We start from the raw sequence: 21,849 nt of genomic DNA on the forward strand, positions 1-21,849 counted from the left end.
AAAATGATAACACTTCAAAATGGACCAGCGCTTACCTTTGAACTTCTATTGTCCCCATGGTCTCGTAGGCAAAGTCACATTTGTTATCAATCTCAATGGCTTTGCTGATGAGATCTAAGCCTTTATCAAGGTCTTGTTTCCATTGCAGCTGAAGTAAGCTATAAAAGAAAAGTGCAAAAAAAAAAAAAATTATATATATATGCATGCATACATACACACACACTTCTTGGGGGTCCAAACACATTGTTACTTAAAGAGTACCTGTCATGAAATAACATTTTTGATATATTGTTCTTGACGTAAAGTTATTACTGTTTGTAATTTATCTCCTGTTAAAAAAAAATCCCTTTCCCTATTTTTTTTAGTTTTGAAATTTAGACCAATAGGGGTCTCTCTTCTATCTCTCCCTGCACTGTGTGCATAGGCTTCAGACTTGTGCCGGACTGGCACAAGTCGGAAGTGCGGGTGGGGTGGGACATGAGCACGGCCCTGCACAGTGCTTGCTCCCTGCCATCTTACTGATTTATTTTTATAATATAATTAGATCACTTTTAGGTTTCTTAGACTTGCCATCTTACTGATGGTCTGTTTAGTCAGGGCTGTGCACGACAGGCAGAACTGCTCCAATTTCCCTTTTCTCTGTATGCCTTGCGCTGTGCATAACAGAGAGGAGGGGAATGACAGCCTGCCTGCCGTGATTGGCTCCCTGTTCTATGCGCGCTCCTGAGCCCAAATGCAGCATAGAAAAGGGAAGGGCAAAAGTTTTACCCGGCAGGCTTCAGATTACGTCACGCCTGCCAGGTAACGCCCCTTCCTGCCGGCCAAAGCTCACAGTCTGTGAGCAAGAAGACAATGGCTGTAATACTGTAATAGGGGAATACTCAACAAAATCACACAAAGGAATAGGAATGCAGAGGGGAAGCTAGCAGAGGCAGAAAATGAGTTGATTTGGATGATGGAAGGTACTCTTACACAAATTGTGGTATTTTTTAAAATGATGGGAAAAAATCAGTAGCTGTGTGCATACAGTATGATTAAGTTAGCATAAAACACACAACAGGTTCTTGTGTCTGCCTTGTTAACTGTTTAAGCTGATGTGTAGCAAGGTCCCGCCTTGGCCGGTGATAGGCCGAGTGTGATGTAACAGGCCATTGCAGCAGGAAGAAGGCAGGGCCTGGTGTAGGACACTGTTGCTCAGCCTATCACCAGCCAAAGTGGGACATTGCTGCAGCCAGCGATTAGCTGAGCTCAGTGTTATGTGTCAGGCTCCAAAAAGGAAGAAGACTGAGGCTGGGAGACTCATATTGACGACACTGGGGAGCAGCGGGAAGCTATGCATGTAGGCTACTTTTTGTCTGCAGTACACAATTGTACTTCACAATCTGCACTAAAAAAGGGTTTTCTGAGACTTTTAGATCAATAGCCTATTCTATGGACAGGCCATGAATATCAGGTCAGTGGAGGTTTGGCTCCCAGTGAGAAGATAACAGAGGGTTTTGCAGCACCCAGGCACGAGTATCATTCGATGTTAAATGGTACTGAGCTCTCTGTGTAGTACTAGGCATAATGGCTACAAAAAGAAAAGACCAGTAAAAGAAAGGTTGCAATGGTTGCCTGAGCAGCATAGCCCCTCAATAAGCTGATCACTAAGAATGCCAGGAGTGGATGCACCACTAATCTAGTCGGGATGACCAATATTATATCTAGGTAACCTATTGAATAAAGTTTTGAACGTCTGTGTCACAACACATGAAACGCCTTAAAAAAATCTCAGCAAGCACTGCCAACTGCAGCCGAATGTTATAGAATATAATACGGAAGTGACACTTATACAGATAAATACCTTTTGAGAAGCTAGAGGTGGGATTCTGCATTTACTGAAACCACTACAGAACATACAGTCATGGCCGTAAATGTTGGCACCCCTGACATTTTTCATTGAAAGAGGTAAGGAAGGGCAAACTGTTTTTGCCCAGACCTGAATACTTGTCACCTCCGCCATTGCCGAGAGTGCCCCCCGCAAATTGATATAAGCCACTGCTGTGGTGTTGTCTGTCTGAACTCGACGACCTCGGAGGTACGACTCCCAGTGGAGGAGACAAAGAAAAATGCCCGAAGCTCCAGGACATTGATGGGAAGACGAGCTTCCTGGGGTGACCAATGTCCCTAAACCGTCCGGTCCTGAAAAATGAACCCCCCCCCCCGCCAAGCCAAAGAGATTCGCTTCGATCGTTAAAACCTGCCAACACATAGGGAGCACTCCACTTGTCTGGAGGAAGCAGAACTTGAGCCCTTGCGGTGTCAAAACGAAGCCCCAGAAAAACCAGCGACTGAGAGGTAGAGAGGTTGGATTTCTCCCGATTGATCACCCAGCCGAAACTGGTCAGGGTCTGAAGGGTGATGTTGAGACTCTCTTGATTTTGGGAGGACGGAGCCTTGATCAACAGGTTGTCCAGATAAGGAAGTACTGACAGTTTAGAGATTCATATTGAAGGAGATCACTTCTGATGTGTATGAGAAGCAGTTTAAAATGTCAGGCTGTCAAGACCCGGACAGACCCCGGGATCTGACAGCCTGACATTTTAAACTGCTTCCCCTAGACATCAGAAGTGATCTCTGTTAACATGTATCGCTAAACTAAATCATAATAGTGGGCACAATAAGCCTAATAAGCACCAGACTTGCAGTGCACAGCAGGGACAGTCCAATACACACAAGTATTTGGGATGCATAGTTACCAATAGACAGTCCCTATACATAATTCCATCTGAGAAGTGACACCGTATAGACTGGTTTCGAGTCCACATTATTTGGGACTGCCAGCCATAACAGAGCATAGTGAACTGATCTTCACCTCACCCCTTAAGGGGTCTATGTCACACCTTCCATCATACGGCTTAACCCGTATGCTCCATATGGCTATAAGTGGATAGCACTGTCCATTGACGTCAGATTAGACGCACTATCACAACTGGTTCTAGGCCAGCTGATAGGGACTTGTCAATATTGAATTAAATACACGCTACAAATCTGATGTGATTGGGTTAGTGTTTTTAAGTGTGTGTTTTGATTCACCTCTACCCAAATTTGAATAAAGGTTATTTTATTACTTTTTGACCACCCGAGGGGAAGACTCGGGTGGGGGCACCCCTTCAGGCGGAGGTAGTTTTGCGGGTTCCCGGTTTGGCGGAAAAACGTCCAGAACATTCATCCTGCTTCCAGGAGGGACGCGCTTTCAAAGAAAGAACATTCCAAGACTGTGAAGCCGCTGGCTTGTCGGCACAATGCACCTTATTCTGAGGAAGCAGAGAGCTCTTACCGCCGGTAGCCTCAGAAATAACTTCATCTAGGCGTTTTCCAAAAAGACGACCACCAGCAAAAGGCATCTCAGTGGAGATTTCTTCGAGGCCGCATCGGCAGTCCAGGCCTTCAGCCACATAGCGGCAGATAGCAACAAAATTGACCAAGGCAAAGGCTGCACAATGTGCGGACTCTGGAGGTGCTGAGCACAGATAATCACCAGTGTTGGAGATCTGGAGAGCCAGGACATCTGGAGGAGCCCCAGATAAAACGCCTTGGCCAAGTTGGGAAGCACAGGCTGACGCCTTGGACACCCAGGTTGCGGCAAAGGCTGGAAGCAAGGTTGAACCTATTGCTTCAAAAAAGCTAATTTCGCCATTTTCTCAATCTGCTTGTCCACGGGATCATTGAAACAGGCTGCAGCAGCTAGAGGAAGAGTGGTGGACTTGGATAGGCGAGAGATCGGAGGGTCCACTATAGGCAGGGTGGTCCATTTGGAGACCAGGGCAAATGGAAACATAACCCCCAGCCGTTTAGACCCCTGAAAGCGTTTTTCAGGATGTTTCCAAGCTGCATTCAGCAGGTCATCAAACTCCGCAGGGGTACTGAAGACCTCGGGAGTGCGCCAAAAGGAAGCTTCTGAAGCAGGGTCCGTAGTACCAAGGTCTTGTAGGTGAAAGGTTTCCCTGACAGCTGACACCAAACTGTCCACCATGTCCGACATCGATGGCAGCTTCTCAGCTTACGAGTGCGAATCCAAGTCCACCAGTTCTCTAGGAGACCGGGAACGGGTGGTGGAAGCTCCACATCCAGGTGTAGGAGGCCTGGAACGGCGGGCCAGAGATCGGCCCCCAGTGGAGCGACCGCGGGAGGGAGGACACTGCCTGGTAGATGGGGATAGGGAGCAAGATCAGCGTGAAGCCGTCCCATCAGGTGAAGAGGTGAATAAATGACCCTAGGGCGCTTGTGAGAGCGCCGGGTGGGACGGCCAGAGGAGGTTGAACGAGCCTCCCTGGAAGAAGGGCGCATGGAGGACCGCTTCAAAGCAGTAGCCACATCTCTGGAAACATGGGCCAGAGACTACAAGAAAAATGCTCCCGCATATTTACCTCTGACATCTTCAACCAGCCTAGTACCTCTTTGCATCAAGCCAGGCTAGCGTTGGTCGGTGGCGAGATGTACCTTGCCCTTTCCTCGCAAGTGGGGGATCAGGCAGCGCCCTGCTCCTGTCGCCCCAACCTAGATAAAATAACAAAGGAGAGAAAAATCTAATACTCTAGGAAAAACTAGAAAACAATGATAAAAAAAAGACCAGGTCTGGAGAGCTCCAGACCTGTGTCTGCCTCCTACTGACACCAAGCTAAAACTGATAAGCTCACAGTCAATGGGCAGGGTTTATCCTGCCAGGAGGGGCCGACTTCTCTTTTGTTATTGCCTAGTGTCAGCAAGATATACCATGGTTCCTGTGTCTCCCAATGGAGCCGAATGAGAAATTATATATAAATTCCCACAGCTGTTTGTGTGAATTTTAGCATTTCACTGCCAGTTAGTCTAAAACCTCAACTCCCCAACATGTCATTACCGTATACCCTAATGTACACATCCATTCACCGAATAGTGTTCCTACAGAAGCAAAAAAACAGGAGTAGAGCCAGAAGGGGAAATCATAATTAAAAGTGTCTTATTCTCCCTTCAGATCTCTTCAGCAATGATATATTCATTTTACAAGGGTTTTATTTGGCTAGCTGTAATTATCAAAAACCACTTACCCTTTATGAACATATGTTGTGGCATTGTCAGGTTCCAGATCTATGCATTGGTCGTACATCTCATCCGCTTTTCCAAACTGCTGCTGGTCTGTTAGTGCCTATACACACAAGGAACAGGGGGTCTGTCAATCATACACCTAGAAAGCCATCACTTAAAGGTGTACTCCACCCCTAGACATCTTATCCCCCATCTAAAGGATAGGGGATAAGATGTTTGATCACGGGGGTCTCTGTGCAGCACCCATCATTCGTTTAGAGCGCTGTGTGCGGGCGGCTGGGGTCGTGACGTCACGGCCATGCCCCTCTTGACATCACACCACACCACCTCAATGCAAGTCTATGGGACTCCATTAGACTTACATTGAGGGGGTGTGGTGTGGCATCGAGGGGCGTAGCCGTGACGTCACGACCCCCTGCCACCTTCTCCAAGAGTTCGGAACAAAATTTTCAGAATGCTGGGGCAGTGGAGTAACCCTTTGAAACTGTGCAGCATGTTAGTTTAAAAAGTACATCACTATGGTATGTTTAAAGTTAGATGAAATGAGGTGGAGGCCTGGTAGACCCCAGAGGGCTAAAATGGAAAGCTCTTGGTTGAGAACTCAACACTTTTCCTCCCGCTCGAGTCTGATCGGCTTTCATTGGCGAAAATCTATAAGGTCCATCCAATGCACGCTTGTTGCTTGGCTTGGCTTGCAAATCAGCAACAAAAAAGCACAGTGCTAAGCCCAAGGTTTCTGCACCAATGTTTTAGCAATTTGTGGCCCCCACTGATAAAGTGTTCTGTGATACGTTAAGGAGCAACTATCATTTAACCGAACTGTCAAGAATATATTCTCATTGTGCTGGTAGCATGTGGTCAATGTATATGTCACGAAAGATTGTGCTATGCTTTTGTTTCTTTTTTATTGTTGCTGAGTGTATGTGATAAGAAAGTATGTACTCTTCAGCATTTGTCAGCTAAGAGGAGTCCATGGACATGATCACAATGTCTGGTGCAATAACTGAATGTTCCCTGCAAGCAGTGTCAGTAAAGCAAATACATGAGAAAGGGAAGAAAAAAAACCTACTTATGAAATCAGAGAGATGAGGGAGTCTGTATCCCAGGAGACAGCAGATCTCATATAATCCAAATCACAGATAAAATGACATATAATAAGACAAAAAACCTGTCATCCTACACCTGGCATACAGATGGCTGAACAGAATTGTGGGTGTCATTGTGGCTTATTCTGTGGGGGATTGTCAGATTGCTGACAGGTGTTACAGAAATATTCTATTCCCATCTCGGTGCTCAAAAGCTAAAGGAACGACTACAAGGATATACTTCATAGTAGGAATTTATAGTGTCCATGTTTATAGAGTCCAGTTTCATGCATGCATCAGTGCTGGGTAGAAGCACCTGGCAGCTGAGTACACGTGACCAGCGACTCCATGTCATTAGGACATGGAATCAGACATTAAATATGTAAATTGAACTGGGGATCTTTGTTGGGACATATCTCTGGAGCTAAAATAAATACTTTAGTAAGTGACCCCTCGTCAGACTCCTGTTCACCCGCACTATTAGCCAGTGCATTGGGTTTAGTGTGGGTGAACAGGCTGACTGTTTTCCTATAACTCCTGACGATATTTCTGGTGCATTTATTTACTATAAATTTAAAAAAATCTTTGGCTTAAAGTGGTATTGAATGGGCAGACTACTCCCTGATGCGAGTGGCAAATAGATCAATAGGCTTGTTTATTGAGCCTATTACATGGCTGGCAATCGTGTGGGCACAACTGCACAAGAGAATGCAGGTTTGGCCCCTAACTTATAATATTTGTCGCCGTCACATCCTCTATTACACAGGGCCACGTGCAGCTGACAAACCAGGATTTTTAAATGAACCAGAAGGATGAGATCAGAAGACTAATAACCTGATTGACCTATATCTGCCCTATGTAAGTGGGTCCTTAGACATATAAATACAGAAATCTCTATAGATATGTGACAACCAGAAAAAGAAAAATAAGCAAAAGTGAATTGCCACTGAATAATCTTCTGCTATAGATGCAACATGGCTAGTATGCAGACAATTAATCGAAATGGAGCATGTCAAACCCAATTAGGACCCTAGGAGGTGCTTCCCAAAAAAGAGACTATTCCAAATGTGTAGGTACCAAGAAAATAGAAAGCGGAGCACTCACCCTGTACGTGTCCTCAAGGGGTGGCTGGTCACCGAACAGGGTCTTCAGCAGGGAGGGGGCAGATGGAACGGGGGGAGCTCAGACGCCGGCCACGGTCCGTATGAGCCTGACAAAGCGCCCATTTGCGCGATACGGACCGTGGCCGGCATCGGTGCTCCCCCCGTTCCATCTACCGCCACCTTGATGAAGACCAACCAAACCACCCCTTGAGGACACGTACCAGGTGAGTGCTCCGCTTTCTATTTTCTTGGTACCTACAAATCTCTATAGATACACTGCATGAATCTAAAAAATATGCAATGTCAGCCTGGGTCAATGTCACCCAACTTGTTGCAAAACTACTACTCCTAGCATGCCCAGACAGCTGTGGACTTTGAACATGCTGGAATATGCAGTTCTGGAACATTCGGAGAGCAACAGGTTGGATAACATTGGCCTAGGTCCTGAAAACCACAGGAAAATAAAAAGAAATCTCATCATAAATTCTTATATATCCCTACAATATAACGAATAATGGCTTATAACCATACACAAAAGAGGAATACTAGAGATGTTTTACCTGAGCATAAAGGGCATAGCCTTCTGCACACTTTGGAAATTTCTTAATCACATCTTCAAACCCTTTCATTGCAGCTTTGATTTGCAGCGGATTGCTACCAGTATATGCTTTACGGTACTAGGAAGGAGAGACAGATTAATAAAGTTTTTAGAAAACATAGGAAATTGCAATGGACATTCTCTCTTCCTGTAGATATGTTTGAAAGGCCAGAAAAGAGGTCCCACCGAGATGATCCCATTATGTACAACTATCTACACCTGAGATGATGAATACGTTGGGTTCTGAGGTAAGTGAATACTTGTTGAATGGAAATTGCAGAATTAAACTTTAAGCCTCTTTGGTTCTTAAGGCTTAGACCATGTAGCAAAGTAAGAAATGCTATATGACTGATGTACCTAGGGATTCATCACTGATTTCTTTGGGAGGATGAGATTTACATGCCCACATAACCTCTAAACAGTGAGACCAGGGGTTTAAATGTAAATGTATAATAAACCTATTTCCAGCCCCTAATCTATAAGAAACTATATATGTAGTAGGAATGCCCCCTTTATTTAAATGGTGAACTATATACCAAATGTATATAATGTAGAAATAGAGAGTGAGACATCTCTTAAAAAGAAAACTGTCAGCCTGTCAGTCCAAAGAGGGGTCACTTACTTAAATGTCCAGTAGGTCCTGACATACAGTCATGGCCGGACATGTTGGCACGCTTGAAATCTTTCAGGAAAATTAAGTATTTCTCACAGAAAAGGATTGCAGTAACACATGTTTATTCCCTTTGTGTGTATTGGAACTAAACCAAAATAGGGTGGGAAAAAAGCAAATTGGACATAATGTCACACCAAACTCCAAAAATGGGCGGGACAAAATTATTGGCACCCTTAAAGGAGTAGTCCAGTGGTGAACAACTTATCCCCTATCCTAAGGATAGGGGATAAGTTGCAGATCGCGGGGGGACCGACCGCTGGGCCCCCCCCCCGAGATCTCCTGTACGGAGTCCCGACAGCCCGCGCGAAGGGGGAGTGTCGACCCCCGCACGAAGCGGCGGCCGACACGCACCCTCAATACAACTCTATGGCAGAGCCGAAGCGCTGCCTTCGGCAATCTCCGGCTCGGCCATAGAGATGTATTGAGTGGGCGTGTCGGCCGCCGCTTCGTGCGGAGGTCGACACCCGCTATCTGGCCGGAGAGCCTGGCCCCGTACAGAGAGATCGCAGGGGGCCCCAGCGGTCGGACTCCCCGCGATATCAAACTTATCCCCTATCCTTAGGATAAGGGATACGTTTTTCACCACTGGACTACCCCTTTAACGTAATATTTTGTTGCACACCCTTTGGAAAAAAATAACTGAAGTCAGTCGCTTCCTATAACCAACCAACACCTCTCAGCCGGAATGTTGGACCACTCTTCCTTTACAAACTGCTTCAGGTCTCTCTTATTGGAAGAGCACCTTTCCCAACAGTATTTTAAGATCTCTCCACAGGTTTTCAATGGGATTTAGATCTGGACTCATTGCTGCCACTTCAGAACTCTCCAGCGCTTTGTTGCCGTCCATTTCTGGGTGCTTTTTGACATATGTTTGGGGTCATTGTCCTGCTGGAAGACCCAAGATCTTGGACGCAAACCCAGATTTCTGACACTGGGCTGTACAGTGCGACCCAAAATCCGTTGATAATCCTCAGATTTCATTATGTCTTGCACACATTCAAGGCACCCAGTGCCAGAGGCAGAAAAACAACCCCAACATCATTGAACATCCACCATATTTCACTGTAGGTACTGTGTTCTTTTCTTTGTAGGCCTCATTCCATTTTCGGTAAACAGTAGAATGATGTGCTCTACCAAAAAGCTCTATCTTGGTCTCATCTGTCCACAAGATGTTTTCCCAGAAAGATTTTGGCTTACTCAAATTCATTTTGGCAAAATGTAGTTTTGCTTTTTTATGTCTCCTTGTCAGCAGTGGGGTCCTCCTGGGTCTCCTGCCAAGCGTTTTGTTTCATTTAAATGTCGACAGTTTGCACTGACACTGATGCTCCCTGAGCCTGCAGGACAGCTTGAATATCTTTGGAACTTGTTTGGGGCTGCTTATTCACCATCCATACTATCCTGCGTTAAAACCTTTAATCAATTTTTCTCTTCCGTCCACACCCAGGGAGATTAGCTACAGTGCCATGGGTTGCAAACCTCTTGATAATGTTGTGCACTGTGGACAAAGGCAAATCTATATCTCTGGAGATGGACTTGTAACCTTGAGATTGTTGATATTTTTCAACAATTTTGGTTCTGAAGTCCTCAGACAGTTCTCTTCTCCTCTTTCATTTGTCCATGCTTAGTGTGGCACACACAGAGACACAATGCAAAGATTAAGTGAACTTCTCTCCTTTTTATTTGCTTTCAGGTGTGATTTTTATATTGCCCACACCTGTTACTTGCCCCAGGTGAGTTTAAAGGCGCATCACATGCTTGGAAGAATCTTATTTTTCCACAATTTTGAAAGGATGCCAATAATTTTGTCCCGCCCATTTTTGGAGTGACATTATGTCCAATTTCCTTATTTTCTCTCTTTTTTCAGTTTAGTGTGAATACACACAAAGGGAATAAACATGTGTATAGCAAAACATGTGTTACTGCAATCCTTTTCTGTGAATAATACTTCATTTTCTTGAAAAACTTCAGGGGTGCCAACATTTACGGCCATGACTGTATGTCCTCCAGAAGATCCTCTGCTGAATTCAGTGAATCACTCGCAGGGGGTGGGGCTTCACATGTTTAATTTACATATCCACTAGGATATGAAGTCACAGACAAATATGTAAATTGAGCGAGTGAAGCCCCAACCCCTGTGTGTGATTCACTGAATTTATCAGAGGATCTTCTGGAGGACATATCTCCGGACCTACTGGACATATTTAAGTAAGTAACCCCTCGGTGGACTCCTGTTCACCCACACTATAACCCGGTGTATTGGGTTTAGGGTGGGCAATCAGGCTGACCGTTTTCCTTTAAAGTGTTACGGTCATTTAAAAAAAAAAAAAAGACTTGTAAGAGACATGTGTAAACAGTTTGGATTGGTCAAGGTCTGCATCGCTAGAATAAATGGGAAAAGTAAAAACGTATGAGGAAAAAGGGACTGATGTCTTGATACACAAGGATTCTTTGTCACCATAGTAGCACAGGACATTTCGTTTATTTAAAAAAAAGAAAACTGTACAACGTGCTTTGGCGCTCAGATCTGCCTCCCTTAGGTCACACAAAAAAGCAATAACTGGCATCCTAAATAGCCGGTCAGATACACCACAGCAGCATGAGCCTGGCTAGTCGGGATGCCAGATAGTGTTTTTACATTGGACCTGCACCTGAGGAAGGTGTACCTGAGCGATGAAACAAGTTGTCCAGCTTCATCTTTAAAATATACTGAAAAGTCCTGTGCCACTTTGGTGGCTAAAAATCCTTGTGTATCCAGACAGCAGCACTCAATAAGAACACCTGTTTCTCCTACGTTCTACTTGTCTCCATATCCGCACCCTAGGGTATGTGGACTGGATTCTCTGGGAAGCAAACTGTACAAACCTCAATCCTTTCATAGAGTTGTGCCTATCCTACAGCAAAACCCTAAAATGTTAGTACAGAGCTATGCGACCCCTAAAATGCTACACAAGGAAGCACCCTTTGTTTTTGGTTCTCTTCTTCTGCCTAGAATAAATGGAAATAAGCACTCAGCTGAGCGTTTGTCTTTCTGCTGCAGGAGACAGACATTCTGCAGTCCATAGACAGTCTATAGAGTCTGTATGAGACAGTGAGAAGAAGATGGGGAGACAAGCTGAGCACATCTTCCAATTTATTCTAGTCACTGGTGGGACCCTGAGAATGCAGACCCCGACTGATGAAAACTTTTGATATGTCACTATGACAAAATGTTTTTGTAAACAATAGTAACACTTTGTAGCATCATTATTTAATGGCACATACTTCTGGCTAATATCAAGTATTCCTGATGTGGCCTGCTTTATTCATATTAAGAGCAAGATACCATAGACTTCATACACTGACGATTCCAACATACTTTATTACTTACTAATGCAAAGCATTTCTGTGCTTGAGCAAGAGCAGAATCTGGTCGCAATCTAATACATTCATCAAAGTCTGCAACAGCTTCATCAACTTGGTCTAGTAGGATTTTTAGCTTTAAATGAAAAAGACAATATTACAATATATTCCCAAATGTAAGTATACAGTAAACATCTAGATTCATAGCTAAACACACAGCCACTAACCTGCCCTCTGTGGTGGTAAACATCTGCATTCTGGGGGTCTATATCTGCAGCCATGTTGAAATCTTGAGTAGACATCATCGGCTGCTGTTGTTGCATGTACATGCTGCCCCGCTTGATAAGGGCATTCGCTCGTAACTAGGAAGACAAAAAGGAAATACATATTTTTAATGAATAGGACAAGTGTATACACCAATCAGTGTTAAGAGTGGGTGTAATCTATGATCGCTACAGTGCAAGAAATACAAGGTTACTTTTAAGTCAATTTTATTGGTGTGCAAATTGGAAAATCGTGTTGAAAGGTGAACGTTTGCTTTAAAGGAGTAGTGCAGTGAAATATAACTTATTATCCAAAGGATAGGGGATAAGTTAGAGATCACAGGGGGTCAGACCGCTGAGACCCCCTGCAATCACCTGAACGGGGCTCGGGCAGTCTGCTGGAAGTGGCCCCTCCAATACCAAGCTAAGCCGTGGCAGACACGCCCCCTCCATGTATCTCTATGGGATACATGAAGGGGGCGTGTGGGCTGCTGCTCTGGGCAGGGGTCGGCACGGCCCCTTCCAGTAGACTGCCAGGGCCACGTTCAGGTGATTGCAGGGGGTCTCAGCGGTCTGACCCCCTGTGATCTATAACTTACCACCTATGCTTTGGATAGGGGATAAGTTATATTTCACTACAGAACTCCTTTGAGGATTTCTATAAACTGGAACGTCCAACTACAATGTAGGAAAGAAAACAAAACCTGCTGAGCAATGGGAAGCACATTCTTTTAATACTTTAGGATCATATGAACCTGCTGGTGGTAATACAATATGCCATAAATATTGTGGCTGCTGTAATATAGCATACACCTATTACACCCACTTTAAAGTTTGCTTTCTCGCACAACTAGTACACAGAGAATTCACGATTTACAGCTACCTGCAGCTGCACCTGGACTTGGCATTTTTACAAGATAAAAGTCTAAATGACGCAACAGATTGGCAGGATGCAATGGACAAATGCTGATCTTTCCTTTTTTTTTTTTTTTTTTGTAAGTGTCTATAATGTTTACAAATATCTTATCAATTGAATGCATTTGTTACCTTAACATTGGCGCCTTCCATGCTAATAACCTGATCGAGATCGGGCTTGGCAGCAGCAGAGTTTCCGATGAGAAGGTAGAAAGTGGCTCTCAGTAGTAAAGCTTCAGCCACGTACTTGCCTTTGGCCTCCACTTCCTTTGTGCATTCACTGATTATTTTGTCGTAGTTTTCCTCTTCCATATATTGTTTTGCTTTTAAATAACCGGATCTACCAAGAGAATTAAAAAAGTAAGACTGCAATCGTACTTCCTGACAAAGCAAAACAAAGAAATATGTGGTAAGTAAGCTTAAAGAGTATCTGTCATTTGGAAAAACTTTTGATATGTCCTAATGACCTGTCAAAAGTTTGGATCAGCGGGTGTCTAAGTGTTCAGACCTACACCGATCAGGAGAAAGAGCCGGGAGAAGACTATGCTGCCACTCGCTCCTCTCCCTGCTATGTGTCACGGGTAGGGATCGACCTATTATGGGTTTGGACGATATTATTGGCCGATATTCACGATTTTGGACATTATCGGTATCACAAGTGTAGGATCAGGCAACGCCATGCTCCTGTCTTCCCAACCTAAATAAAATAAAAGAGAGAACAATCTAATACTCTAGGAAAAACAAGAAAACAAAAAAGACCAGGTCTGGAGAGCTCCAGACCTGTGTCTGCCTCCTACTGACACTAAGCTAAAATTGATTAGCTCAGTCAGTGGACGGGGTATATCCTGCCAGAAGGGGCAGATGACTATTTTGTGGCAGCAAGATATACCATGGCTCCAGTGTCCCCCAATGGAGCCGAACAAGAAAACCACAATTCGGCACAAATACCGTTCAGCAAATTTTGCTGAACAGAAATTGTGGATAATCTGCCGTGTAAAGGATCTTGAATATGGGAGGCCCCTCTATTAAGCCATTATTTCCTAACGGGGTATGAAAGTGCTTATTTTTTTTATTAATTGAACAAACCTTTTAAAGCTGCCCATACACATTGAAACAATGGCAGCGGTATTTGCCAACAACATAATGCGTATAGGAAAACCCAAATTGTGAAAGTGAGAAACAGGCATGTTGGATTTCATCTTGTCTAATAAATAACAATAATGGGCAGTTTTAGAGCAATGGAGACATTAGCAGGGAGTCACTCACTTCTCCTTGAATACAGCCGCCTCTCCTTCTTTATCCTTATCTTCATCCGACTTGTCTTCTTTGAGAAGGGGCTGGGAGATAATATCGTCGGTGAAAGAGCTGAAATAGGATTTGATGAACTGTGGTGAAGGCATCAATGGCTCCCTGTTCTAAAAGCAGGAGGGAAAAAAAGAAAAAAAAAAAAAACACAAAAAAATTAGCAAATTAAGATTACAGTGGATCTAGCCAGTGTTTTCCAAACAGTGTGCCTCGCTGTCCGCCACCACCTCCAGGGTCCCCGTATAGTAGGTTGAGGTTCCAATACAACACACTCGCTGTGCTGCGGCCCTGACAGCCGGTGATCCTCCCAGGGCCTCCGTCCGTGTGTGTCTGCAGTCTGCACTGCACTGCACTGCTATACATATGGGGGGTATGTGCAGGGCAGACTGCAGACAGAGCATTGCACCCTAGTGTTTTCTACTGACCTTAGGGTGCAATGCTCTGCAGCCTGAACATACCCCCCCATGTGTATATTCCTATACAGGTGGGGGTATGTGCAGAGCATTGCACCCTAGTGTTTTCTACTGACCTTAGGGTGCAATGCTCTGCAGCCTGAACATACCCCCCCATGTGTATATTCCTATACAGGTGGGGGTATGTGCAGAGCATTGCACCCTAGTCTGTATTACAGACACAAGGGTGCAATGCTCTGCATATACCCCTGTGTGTATAGCAGTATATGCAGAGCATTGCACCCTTGTGTCTGTAGTACAGTGTGCAGTGCACACAGCTTTACCCATGGGGGTATGTGCAGAGCATTGCACCATTGTGTCTGTAGTACACAATAAATGCTCTGCACATACCCCCATGGGTAAAGCGGTGTGTGTACTACATACAAAATGATATACAAATTGTAGTATGTGCAGAGCATTGCATCCTAGTGTCTGTACTACAGACACAAGGGTGCAATGTTCTGCACATACCCCCATGCGTTGTGTATGTAGTACATATACAGTGCTTTACGCATTGGGGGTGCGTGCAGAGCATTTGCACCCTAGTATTTGTAGTACTACAGAGTCTGTACTTCAAACATGGGTCGGGTGCAATGCTCTGCAGTCTGCACATACCCCCATGTGTATAGGAGTGCTATATAACATTTTTACATATTTGATACTGCCGCATGGCTAACTGTCTGAACTATAACAATATTAGTTAATCATTAACATTTTATTTTAATTGTTCAGACAGTTACCCATGCAGCAATATCAAATTTACACTGCGTTCTGTGCAGGATCATTAATAATGACAGCAACCGGCTTAAACGTAAAAAAAAATTAAATAAAAAAAATTGCTGCTGTTTGATCACATCACATGCTAGAAACTTTTAATATGGCCATTGTACATTATTTTTCAAGTAGAATCAGATGAACCCCTTTTTTTTTTGGAATTTTGACATTTTTTCCGATAAAATAATCGACAACTAATCGATTATTAAAATAATCATTAGCTGCAGCCCTAATTGACGATTTACATACATGTATAAAATTGCCTATAATAGGAGGCAAATCACTAATCCCTTTAATATTCTAGTCAGCATCATTTCAGCCTATAAAAGCTGGTCCCAGACACTTATATACAACATGCAATTGTGAATAGTAAATAAATATAAGAGACAGAAGGTTTAGCCTCCCCCCCCCTAAGCACGCAGCATTAGAAATTACAAGTCAATATATGAGGCTCAGGGGACTTCAGTAAAAGCATTGTGCTTGACGGTAAAAAGAAGCTTCGATCTATTTTATCTACACTGCCAGAAGAGCAATAAGAGTTAATTATGTAAACGTGGGGATAAAGTAGATTGAGTAAAACTATACAGTCTTATTACAAGGTGTACGAAACCTGAAGCCCACCCTTAAAAAGGGGTTATCCAGGAATAGAAAAACAGAGCGGATTTCTTTTTTTTAAATAATTAATATAACTGTTTATTTGTAAAATTTTTACAATTTTTCAACAGAAGACAATAAATCAGGAGGAAAAAATAAAAATAAAATAAAGAATAAAGACATTGACAGGTCACAGGAAATCACATTAATCCTTGTCTGTCAAAAATATGGTAACATTGGAATTGATCAATATTCAAATAAGATACGTCCTATAAACTGGTATCTAATCCTCTGAATAATATAGACAAAGCCAACAAGCCATAAAAGTTTAGTACTTATCAGAAAGATATTGCGGTCCCTGACACTAAGGAATGCAATTCAATATATGAAAATTATTCTACTAAAATAGAGAAATATGAAAGTAATAGAATCCGCCAGGGTAAGTCAATTTATCATATCCAACAGATGAAATGAAAGATGGAATTCCAGATCAATTGTTTGTTTCACAGTTTAGAAGCAAATCCCCATAGCAAACCTCTTCTAAACTGGGCGTTTCCCGAGACAGGTGTCATCAGAGAGCACTTAGACAGAAAAGAACAACCTTAACTTAAGAAGCTCATAAGTACTGAAAGGATTAAGATTTTTTAATAGAAGTAATTTACAAATCTGTTTAACTTCCTGGAGCCAGTTGATATAGTTGATATATAAAAAAGTTTTTTCCTGGATAACCCCTTTAACCCCTTAAGGACCCAGGCTTTTTCCATTTTTTCATTTTCAATTTTTCCTCCTTAACTTTAAAAAATCATAACTTTAATATTTTCACCTAAAATTCTATATGATGACTTATTTTTTGCATCACAAATTCTACTTTGTAATGACATCAGTCATTTTGCCCAAAAATCTACGGTGAAACAGGAAAAAAAATCAATGTGCGACAAAATTGATGAAAAAACACTATTTTGTAAGTTTTGGTGGCTTCCGTTTTTACGCAGTACATTTTTCGGCAAAAATGATACCTTATCTTTATTCTGTAGGTCCATACGGTTATAATGATACCCTACTTGTATAGGTTTGATTTTGTATCACTTCAGAAAAAAATCATGAATACATGCAGGAAAATTTATACGTTTAAAATGGTCATCTTCTGAGCCCTATAACTTTTTTATTTTTCTGTGTTCAGGGCGCTATGAGGGCTCATTTTTTGCGCCGTGATCTGAAGTTTTTAGCGGTACCATTTTTGTTCTGATCAGACTTTTTGATCACTTTTTTCAAAAATGCGCTATTTTGGACTTTTTTGCGCGTACGCCATTGAACGTGCGGTTTAAAAAGCGGTATATTTTTATAATTCGGACATTTCCGCACGCGGCGATACCACATATGTTTATTTTTATTTACACTTTTTTTTTTATTCTTGGAAATGCCGGGTGATTCAAACTTTTATTAGGGGAAGGGATAATTGAAAGGGTTAATGATTTTTTTACACTTTTCTTATGCAATATTATAGCTCCTATAGGGGGGGCTATAACATTGCATTAACTGATCTTTTATACTGATTGATCCATCCCCATAGGAATGGATCAATCAGTGTTTTCGGCGATTGAATGCTCAAGCCTGGATCTCAGGCTTGAAGCATTCAATCGGCGATCGGACTGCAGGAAGGAAGGTAAGAAGACCTCCTCCTGTGCTACAGCTGTTCGGGATGCCGCGATTATACCGCAGCGATTCCGAGCTAGCCGGGCACTTTTACTTTTGTTTTTAGCCGCGCGGCTCAGCTTTGAGCGCGCGGCCAAAGGGTTTATAGTGCACGGCCATCAGTGCCGTGCGCTATTAGAGGCGGGTCCCGGCTTCACTATGACACCGGGCCCGCCGCGATATGATGTGGGGTCCCCGCGGTGACCCCGTGTTATATCGCAGGATCGGGACCCAGGACGTACCCATATGTCCTGGGTCCTTAAGAGGTTAAAGCCTGATGAGTATGGTCCATGAAGGGTGATAAAACTGGTCTGCTGTATATACAGATACAGGTATCCAGGATTTGTCAACATTATTAATTAAAGGGGTATTCCTATTTCTATCAAATAATGGCATATTGCTAGGTCTTGCCATATGATAAAGATAGGACCCCGTGATCCTGAGAATTGAGATGTCTCCAAGTCAGTTTAGCCCGGTCTTTACTTTTTTTTTTTTTTTTCCTTTTAACCTCCTCCGACCACATGACTGGAGCTGCCGCACAGCTTCATCCAAGTGAATGGGTCAGGCTTCATTTCCCTGCAGTTGGATGGCAGAGGCGATGTATATGGGGAAAACTTAGATAGGGGATCAGGATAGGAGATAAGATGCCTGATCGCGGGGGTCTCACCACTGGGGACCCCGGTGATCTTGCACGCCACACCCTGTTAAAATCAGTCCCCTGAGTATGTTTGCTCTGGGTCCGATTACTGTTGATCAGGGGGCCGGAGCATTGTGACGTCACAGCTCCGCCCCCGTGTGACATCACAGCTCTGCCCCCTCAATGCAAGCTTATGGGAGGGGGCGTGACAGCTGTCACACCCCCTCCCATAGGCTTGTATTGAGGGGCGGAGCCGTGATGTCACACGGGGGCGGATCCGTGACGTCACAATGCTCCGTCCAACTGATCAACGTTAATCAGACTCAGCGGCGGGACCCCCCCGATCAGGCATCTTATCTTCTATCCTTTGGATAGGGGATAAGATGTAAAAGTGCCGGAGTACCCCTTTAAGTAGCTCTGTGGTCCCCACATTCTCAGGACAGTGAGGAAACAAGAAGTTGGATCCTCAATGAACACATGTCCTAGTGATTTGCCTTCAAGTTATATGATGGGAAGGAAATTAAACAGTTACCCAGCAATACCTTGTATTTGTCTTTGGCTTTTTCTTTCCCAAGCAGCTTAAGTACTTTATCTGCGAGCAGCATGCTGTTCTGGTTCTGGAAACCTTCCAAGATACAAACTGCAGTGACATCTGGAACCACAAAACACAAGTGTCAGACATTTCACAGTCCTGCTTTCACTCACCCTACATTTACTTTCATTTTCTCTTTTTACTTTTCTCCGCACACAACAGCCACCTGACTGCTCACAGGCAGAAGAATCTGACAAAATCTGAGTATACAGAGATATCAGAAACAACAATAAAAAATAAATGCTCCTCAACATTAAGACTATATGTGCTCACTCCTCAAGAGGATGCAAAATGAACATAAATGACCGACCACCATGTCTAGATCATCAGCAGAAGGGCAGTCTCCTAAATAATTCCCTTCATGTAAGCCATGAGGCTAGGATTGTACTGAGGTTTTTTAGGCTTAAAAACGCCAGAAAAACTGCCACTGTTTTTCCCTGCGTTTTTACCTTTGTGTGGAATTTGCCTTTTTTGGCCCCTTTGGCGTTTTATTTATTTCCAAATTTAAAAAAAAAGTATGCAGTAGGGATGGAAAAAAATAACAAAATTTTTATTTTTTATAACAAAAATTTAATGAATTTTTAATAATGTGTGTGTGTGCGCGTTTCACTTTCTTTCCCTCTATAAATTTTTAGGTAGTACTACTACTCCCGGCATGAAACACACTGTTCCATGATGGGAGTAGTAGTACCCCTACTAATAGACAGATCGCCCCGGGTGTTACTCCTGACACCCGATACGATCGTCCTTTCTATTGCAGCGATGCGGAGCGGCTCTATACAGCGCTCACATCTCTGCTCTGTACTCTGTACCCAGTGATGTGAATAGAACATCACTCATTCATATTGTCCGCCCAGAGTGGGGACTGGCCAGATGGTAGCAGCCAATCACAGCTCTCAGAGGGAAATATGAATGAGTGATGTTCTATTCATATCACTGGCCGGAGTATAGAGCAGAGATGCGAGCGCTGTATAGAGCCGCTCCACATCTCTGCAATAGAAAGGACGATCACAGCGGATGTGAGGAGTGATACCCACTGTGATCTGTCCTTAACTGCGGGTACTGCTACTCTCATCCTGGAGCACATGCTGCTTCATGCTGGGAGTTGTAGTACCTGCATTAATAGACAGATCGCAGCGAGTGCCACTCCTGACACCCGCTGTGATCCTCCTGTATAATGTATAGATGCGGCCGGTCGCTCTTCTATGGTCCCCTGCACTGATGTAAATATACCTATTCATATTTCCCACAGAGAGTTGAGATTGGCTGGCACCATCTGGCCAATTACAGCTCTCTGCGGGAAACATGAATATGTGTATATATATATATGGCAGTGCAGGGGACCATAGAAGAGTGTCCGGCCGCATCTATACGTTATACAGGAGGATCGCGACGGACCCTCGGCGGTCCATTAGTACAGGTACTACTACTCCCATCATGGAACAGTGTGTTCCATGCTGGGAGTAGTAGTACTACCTAAAAAATAAAGAGAAAAAAAGTGAAATACACACTACATTTTATTATTGTCGGCTACATTTTCTGTGCCCTGCCCGCACACAAGTTTATCCCCGTTTAAAAGTTTATAAAAATTTTGTTATAAAAAAAGATAAAATTTCATTAAATGCAATTTTTTCCCATCACTACTGTATCTTTTTTATTATTTTTTTTTATGATACCCTACGAAATAAAAAAAAATAAAAAAAGTATCTCCATCACTTTTTTGGATCGCTGAAGTCCAAAAAAGAATAAACACCGCCTGAAAAAATGCCAAAGTTAAAACCAACATGGCATTTTTCTTGGTGTTTTTGCTCTCCCATAGACTTCTATGGGAGGAAAACGCCACGATTTCTGTGCAAAAAACGCCAAACTAGCTTTTGTTGGGCATATTGAAAAACCAGCCTCTGAGCCTAAAATTGCTGAAAAAACGCCAAAAGGATTAAAAAAATGCCAAACTGAAAAACACCAAGTGGATCTAGCATTTTGCAGTTCACTGTTGACTTGCAGCTAACATCTGGACGTGACATTTTTGCTAAAAAAAAAATAATAAATCCTCAGTGGAATTCCAGCCTCAATGTTAGCATCAATGAAGGAGATTTATCAAGATCCATAGATTTTTTTGCGTAAAAAAGTCACGTGCGACTTTGATATATGCTGCGTCTTTGATTGTTTATTCCAAAGCACATTTCTGAAATCTGCTCACGTAGTATTTTTTATTTTTTTTTACTTTGTAGTGGTCATGTATTTATTAAATGCGATAGTCGTTATTTATAAAGAAAAAAAGTCACATCTCCATTTAAAAGTCGCATATGTATTCCAGGTCCTACCTGGCTTACAGAAAGTGAACACGTCTGCAGAAAAGGACATTAACACCCACTTTAACAACTGTTCTTTTTCTGCACCATGAAACAAAGCTACTACATTAATGTTATTTATAGAATTTTTTTTATTATATAACAACTATAAATTTTAAGGTTGAAAATACACTGCGCACCTTGTTAATTTTAGGACATGTACATGCTGGTGTACCCACTACGTTTAAAAATTAATGTTGTGTTAAAATAGAATAAGGCACAAAATAAATGTGTAAGAATTTTTACAGACTACGTAAATAACCCATATGTGCCACTAAAATGTTTCCATAAAACAAAAAAAAAACAAAAAAAAAAACCATCCATGGTAATACAGCTTCATGCACATTTTGGGGTGGGTAACGTACCGAGCCATTTTTTTTTTTTGTGTGGCTTCACTATTGTTTATGTG

At 42.9% G+C, this 21,849-nt stretch overlaps 1 protein-coding gene across 2 annotated transcripts in view; it reads right to left on the bottom strand.

The window, feature by feature from the left end:
* The window catches only part of TOMM70 (translocase of outer mitochondrial membrane 70), a 52,822-nt gene that overhangs the window by 5,532 nt on the left and 25,441 nt on the right, over positions 1 to 21,849 (bottom strand). For both annotated transcript variants that reach the window (XR_008889063.1, XM_056559295.1), the window contains exons 4-11: positions 19,040 to 19,149; positions 14,310 to 14,458; positions 13,176 to 13,383; positions 12,093 to 12,227; positions 11,894 to 12,001; positions 7,816 to 7,932; positions 5,070 to 5,167; positions 36 to 158 (exon numbers count right to left, since the gene is read on the bottom strand). Coding sequence is in view for 1 of the 2 variants with exons in the window: in XM_056559295.1 (XP_056415270.1) it covers positions 36 to 158; positions 5,070 to 5,167; positions 7,816 to 7,932; positions 11,894 to 12,001; positions 12,093 to 12,227; positions 13,176 to 13,383; positions 14,310 to 14,458; positions 19,040 to 19,149 (1,048 nt within the window). In the remaining variant the exon portion in view is untranslated. The remainder of the gene's footprint in view (positions 1 to 35; positions 159 to 5,069; positions 5,168 to 7,815; positions 7,933 to 11,893; positions 12,002 to 12,092; positions 12,228 to 13,175; positions 13,384 to 14,309; positions 14,459 to 19,039; positions 19,150 to 21,849) is intronic.

The sequence above is a fragment of the Hyla sarda genome, chromosome 2 (genome assembly GCF_029499605.1).
Source record: "Hyla sarda isolate aHylSar1 chromosome 2, aHylSar1.hap1, whole genome shotgun sequence".
Lineage (NCBI taxonomy): Eukaryota > Metazoa > Chordata > Amphibia > Anura > Hylidae > Hyla > Hyla sarda.